This window comes from Mesoplodon densirostris, chromosome 10 (genome assembly GCF_025265405.1).
Source record: "Mesoplodon densirostris isolate mMesDen1 chromosome 10, mMesDen1 primary haplotype, whole genome shotgun sequence".
In the NCBI taxonomy this organism is placed as follows: Eukaryota; Metazoa; Chordata; class Mammalia; order Artiodactyla; family Ziphiidae; genus Mesoplodon; species Mesoplodon densirostris.
The window spans coordinates 42578818-42585262 of NC_082670.1; the positions used below are offsets into that span (position 1 = coordinate 42578818).

The following is a 6445-nucleotide window of genomic DNA, read 5'->3' on the forward strand; positions in this document are numbered from 1 at the left end:
TATATACACTACCAAACGTAAAATAGATAGCTAGTGGGAAGCAGCCACATAGCACAGGGAGATCAACTCGGTGCTTTGTGACCACCTAGAGGGGTGGGATAGGGAGGGTGGGAGGGAGGGAAACACATGAGGGAAGAGATATGGGAACATATGTATATATATATATATATATATATATATATATATATATATATATATATATATATATCTGATTCACTTTGTTATAAAGCAGAAACTAACACACCATTGTAAAGCTATTATACTCCAGTAAAGATGTAAAAAAGAAATCAATCAATATAATTTATCTTGATAACAAACCAGAAAAAAAAAAATCAAACACGTGGTCTCCTAGGTCACTGAATACTAAAGACTGCAGGATGAAGCCAGGAGAGCTGTGGATGTCAACAGGACAATGTGAGGGCAAATTTTGCCTCTTCTCTTAAGAACTTAAATAGTCCACAAGAAGGAGGCAACACATTGTATGGGGTGGCCCTGGACAAGTTACTTAACTTCATTGTCCTTTAGTTTCCTCCTCCCTAAAAGGAGGATAATAATAGAACCTACCGTGTGTCGTGAGAATTAAATGAGTTAATTCATCCAAAGCCCCTAATGTCAACTGCTATTTTAGGCCTGTTTTAACTGTTAATATTTGTTAAATTTCTCTTTGAGCTCAGTGACCCTATATTGAAAATCCTCTTTAGAATTTTAAAATGTGTTAAGAGCAGAAATTACAACTAGTGCTTGAAATTAATGAATTCTTTTAAAGACTCATTATTTGTGTTTCTATTTAGTCAGACCCACTTGTTTTTAGAGGGGTTTTAATTGAAATTTTAATTAAAATGGAGTTCACTTGACTTATAGAATGGTGTTTATTAATCTCATCATAATGAGCACTTTCTATTTTTATTATTTAACTTGACTTTGAAGATTATCTTCAACAATAAATTCACATCAATTTTGTCTTACTAGGTATTAACAGGTGATATCTGTTGAGATGACTGTAACTGAGCTACTTTAAAATTGGTGTTGGAAAAAACAAACAAGCAAACAACAACAGAAACTCTTTATCTTCTTATCTGTATCATAAGCCAGAGGCAAAATTTAAGTTGTTGTTTGTGTAAGTGAATATGGAATACATAGGACCACAGATTATTAAAATTCATCAAAACAATTATCTAACAGCTCTACTCTCTTTTTTATTTCATGTTAATTTTAAATATTCTTCTTTTTAAAAAATTAATGATTTTCACCCCTTGTCATTTTGGTTTTTTCTGACTAATAATTATGGAGTTTTCTTATTGTTACCAAATATAAGAGGATCTGGTGGAACTGTTATGAACCAGTCTTTGTAGAAACTGGTTAAAAATGTACTCTCCCTTTTGGGTAAAAGCAGCCTTCATCTCTGCTGTTCTTGTATTGCTGTTGTTTTCGTTGTAGGCAAATTCAGAATGCCTTCTTCTTTAATTCAAATTTCTTAGCCATAAAACTTCTTGAAATGCTAAATGCCCAGCATTTCTAGAGAGGTCTGGCATCTGTACTCACCATGTCACACACTGTGTGACAGCTCACAGTCACAGGACAGTTTTATCAGGAAAACACAGCAGGTGTTTTGCTACATCATGATACTAACAATGAGGAGATAAAACACATATACTTTTTTTATCAATGTGTGTAAATCAGATTTTGAATTGGATACCCTCATTTGAAATTGTCATAGGAAAACCTGGAAGATACTTAATATTGTCCACAGATTTGACTTAGAGAGAATTTTGTACTTTCTTTTTAAATCTTGTGATCTCCCTGCTTTGCTTTCAAGATTTCCCCCACTAGTTCATCGGTCTCTTATATAGCTTCTTATTTCAGCTAAATATAATTTGTTTTCTGTGTTCAACATAGCCACTATTGCTTCCTTCCTTTTTCCATGCATTTCTTCTTTGACACAAATTTTTTTCCCACACTTTTCAAGTTTGAACTTCTAGGCTTCTAGTCTCTGTCAAAGTACTGCTAAACTCTTACTGTCTCTGGGGATTTTCTTCTATTTGATAGCTGAATATTTATTCCTTTACTTGCTGTTTTTAACAAATTTTATATTCATACCTTCAGTTGGATTGAAAATTCCTCGAATGATTCACTTTTCTACTATTTCTTGTAAGTCATCCTGGTGGTCCATACATCTGTACATAAAAATATTCTTCTCATACTATGCACTCAGTAAGCATACTGATAAAATTAAGCATATCAGAATAAGAAGATTTTTAAGTTATACACCACTGTTTATGATATTTTATGTATTTTAGATTATTGTTCTGCACATTCTTTTAATATTTCCATCTGCCTCTGTTATTATCTTCCCTGTATAAACAGTAAGCTCCTTTATTGTGGACAATGGCTCCGTCTCCTTTTTCTTTTGTATAAACCCCCATTGTATCATGTACATTTTTTGAGACATAGCATATTAGCAATGGCCTTTTCAGCTCAGTTACTCTGTATGTTACATTATCAAGATTTTCTAAAATAAGTTTTAAAATTATATATGAAACTTCAAGATAACTGTTGCCTCTAAACTCCAGGAGAGAGATTTGAAGTTTCACAAAGTACTATAAAGTAATTACAAACTTCAATCCCCTAGAAATTGTATTCTACATGGAAAGGTCTTAATTGGCATTCTGATTGGCATGGTTTGTAAGTACTGAATTTACTGTATATACTGAGTGAAGTGAAGGATGCCCTTAGTGGCTGAAGCTGCTGCCACAAATCCTGTCTGTTTCCAAACACTGGCACCTAAATTACACTTACTCTTAAGCCACAGAGATGAAATACATGCATTGGCACAGATGATCTTTCATCATTACATGCTAGGACCATAAGGAATTGTAGTGATTATGCTCTCCTTATCCTCATTCTGGCCGGGAGGACACTGAGGTCCAAGTTCCTGTGGAATAGACAGCTTGGCAGAGGCCAGGTCTCTCAACTTTTCCTCCAATATCAGCTTGCCTGCACCCTGCCAGGATGCTGTATATGGAATATGTGTCATATTTTACTCCATAAAATCTTAATAGGCATAGATGAAAAATGCACACCAGGCTTTTCTTTGTACTTCTTGAAATTATGGATGGATTGAAAGCCAGAACTTGTGTTGCTTTGTTATTTAACATATGAATATAGGAGTGGGAAGACATGTACTGCAAGCATGTAATGACTGAAGATGTTCTAGATTATGGTAGTTAAGGAAAATAAACAAAAATACTCTTTTGTCAACATTAAATGACACTTTTCTTAATAGAGCTAAATATTGTAAGCACAATTAAAATTTGCGTATTTTGATTTTTTTTTCCCAGCTACATGTGGTCATTTGAAAAAGCACACCTCAGCATGGTTCAGATAATCACAGGACAACTTGTTGAGTCCTTTGATGAAGAATTCAGGACTCTCTATGCCAGGTCCTGTGTCCCCAGCTCATTTGCATTGGAAGAGTCAGCAAGCGTGAAGCACAGCAAAGCGCTCTGGGAGAATGGCACTTACCAGCGTTCAGTGTCTTCCTTAGCTTCCATTTCCAGCCAAAGAAACCTTTTTGGTAGACAAGACAAAATTCATAAACTAGATTCTAGCTACTTCAAAAACAGAAGGATATATGCTCTCAATGAATGTGACAGATATAACATAAGAAATCATGTATACAAACCTCATTTTGTTCCCAACTTTAATTGTCCAATCCGTCAGCATCAACACAGTCAGATAAGTGAAAATTGGAAGAGGCATAGTTATGCTGGGGAACAGCCAGAAACAACACCATACCTGATGCTTAACAGGGCTCTGAATCGAAACGTTAATGCTCCCTGTAATTGGAAAAAGCCTTCAGATAGTCTCAGTGTGGCATCCTCGTCACAGGGAGGCTATGCAGGCCACCAGAACACACCTGCCCAGAGTTTTGCTGACCGACTTGCCCAGAGGAAGACAACAAACCTCCCAGAAAGGAATTCCAATGTGCGGAGGTCTTTTAACGGGACAGATAATCATATTCGCTTTTTGCAACAACACATGCCAACCCTTGAACATACCACCAAGTCATTCTTGCGTAACTGGAGAATTGAATCCTACTTAAATGATCATTCAGAAGCTTCCCGTGATTCCAATGGATCAGTTCTAGGTGATCGGTTTGAGGGCTACGACGGTCCTGAGAATTTGAAAGCCAATACCGTTTATACTCACTCTCGGCTTCGTTCTTCTTTTGTGTTTAAACCCACTTTACCTGAGCAACAGGAAGTTAACAGTTGTACAACTGATTCTTCAAATTCAACAGTCATTGGGTCCCAGGGAAGTGGCACGCCTAAGAAGATCCCAGACACCCCAACAGGCGCACAGCATCTGACAAACAAACCCTCACAGGAATCAACCCCCAAGCTCCCGTTGCAGTCGGAGGCACCAAAAACGCACACCTTACAGGTTCCCAAAAGCCACCTGGCAGTTTTAATCCCAACTACAAATGGCCCTACGGACTCAAACAACTATTTATATACAACCTTGCCTGTAAATAAACAGACAGAAAACCTAAAGAATCAACAGAATGAGAATCTGCTTAAAAGGCGAAGTTTCCCATTCACTGACCACTCAAAAGCCAATTTAAGTCATGGAAATAGTAAGCATTATGTGTATAGTACACTTACCAGGAATCCAATTAGACAACCAGAAAAACCTAAAGAAGATTTGTTAAAAGGTTCTAGAAGCATTCATAATGTGACCCATGCCATGGAAGAGGATGAGGAAGAGGTTACTAAGAGAGACCTTCCCAGTGGCACTGCTATCAAGTCAATTTCCATTGCTGCTTTGCTTGATGTGAATAAAGAAGAACCCAACAAAGAACTCACTTCCAAGAAAGAAGTGAAGGGTTCCCCAAGTTTTTTGAAAAAGGGATCTCTGAAGTTAAGATCATTACTTAGCCTTACCCCAGAAAAGAAAGAAAATCTATCCAAAAATAAAGCACCTGTCTTTTATAGAATGTGTAGTAGTTCTGACACTTTAGTTTCTGAGGCTGAAGAGAATCAAAAACAAAAAAAATCAGAACCCAAAATTGATTCATCTCCTAGAAGAAAACATTCCTCTTCATCCAGCTCTCCAGGAAGCAACCACAATGGTAAGGAAGATGTAGCAGCTTGTTCATCTCAGGTGATACATTCTTCATCTGATGAAAGTAAAAAAACTATACCTTCTTCAGGTGCAGTTGAGAGCAAGTCCTTGGAAAGGGCAGGAGATGCCTCTGCCCCGAGATTCAACACTGAGCAGATCCAGTACCAAGATTTGAAGGAGGTTAAAGCAGTTGTTGTTCCTGAAAGAAAACCAGCTTCTCCTCCAAGACCAAAGCCCAATGATGAGCTTATAAGAACTCATTCAATTGACCGGCGTGTTTACAGTCGTTTTGAGCCATTTTGTAGTATTGAAAGCTCTATTCAGCCAACAAGCAACATGCCAAATACCAGTAGACAAAACCCGGAAAAGAAATCATCAGCTATGGGCAATAGTTATGGCAGGTCCAGCCCAATGCTTAATTACAACACTGGTGTTTACCACTCATATCAGCCAAATGAAAACAAGTTTCGAGGATTTATACAGAAGTTTGGAAACTTCATACACAAAAATAAATGAAATACTGTAACTACAAATAGACTTTAAAATACAAAATGAATGTGGCTATAAATATTTGTCCAAAGAACATTGTAGATTTTGTTTGTAATATCCTAATAGATTTCTATGAGGGTGGAATTTTGGGTGTGAAGTATATGTTTACCAACTTACTAATGTATAGTAAAGTTATTGTTCTTTTTGATAAATTTAGTTGTGCTTAATTACACTGTAGATGGAATGTCTATAAATACATGATTTTTAAATGGTAATGGTAAGACAAATGTGATGAAACTGTTTTCTTCAGACTGAAGATCTTCTTAAGTCTTAAATGGAAACTTTGGTGGAGAGATGGTATATGGATTTTTAACCATTCATTGCAAATACTCTCCTTATTAAAATGGATCATAATGCTGTCAATGGTCCTTTATAGTACAGCTTTGTGGGGTTTTCATATCTTCAAATTATGAGAAAATAGGGCAAAGCCTTTGTGGTTTTTAATTACCTTTAAATTCTACGAGATAACTTGTATTTTATTAATGTTTTATTAATTTTTCTGTGGAACTGGTTGGGCAGCAATAGTACAATTTAAACCATATAGCACCGCACATATTTTATTTTATCTGAGGTATTTGCAAAGTATCAGCCTCAGGTAGTTCAAGTACACCATAGAAATTTATTTTCAGGTTGTGCTTATTTCCACTCTGGACCAAGGGAGCCTGTACTGCACTCCACCCATCAGTTGCTGGACTTTTATTGTCATTCTTTCCTTCAAACTTATAGCAAGCCAGCAGGAATTTGGAAAACCTGAATTATTCCTCTCTTTTTT

The 6445-nt window shown here is 36.4% G+C and overlaps 1 protein-coding gene across 1 annotated transcript in view; it reads left to right on the plus strand.

Annotated features, from left to right (window-relative positions):
- The window catches only part of FAM83B (family with sequence similarity 83 member B), a 69335-nt gene extending 63695 nt beyond the window's left edge, over nt 1-5640 (plus strand). Inside the window, exon 4 of the mRNA XM_060111118.1 lies at nt 3339-5640. Coding sequence (XP_059967101.1) covers nt 3339-5640 — 2302 coding nt within the window. The remainder of the gene's footprint in view (nt 1-3338) is intronic.
- Nucleotides 5641-6445: the final 805 nt, after the last annotated feature.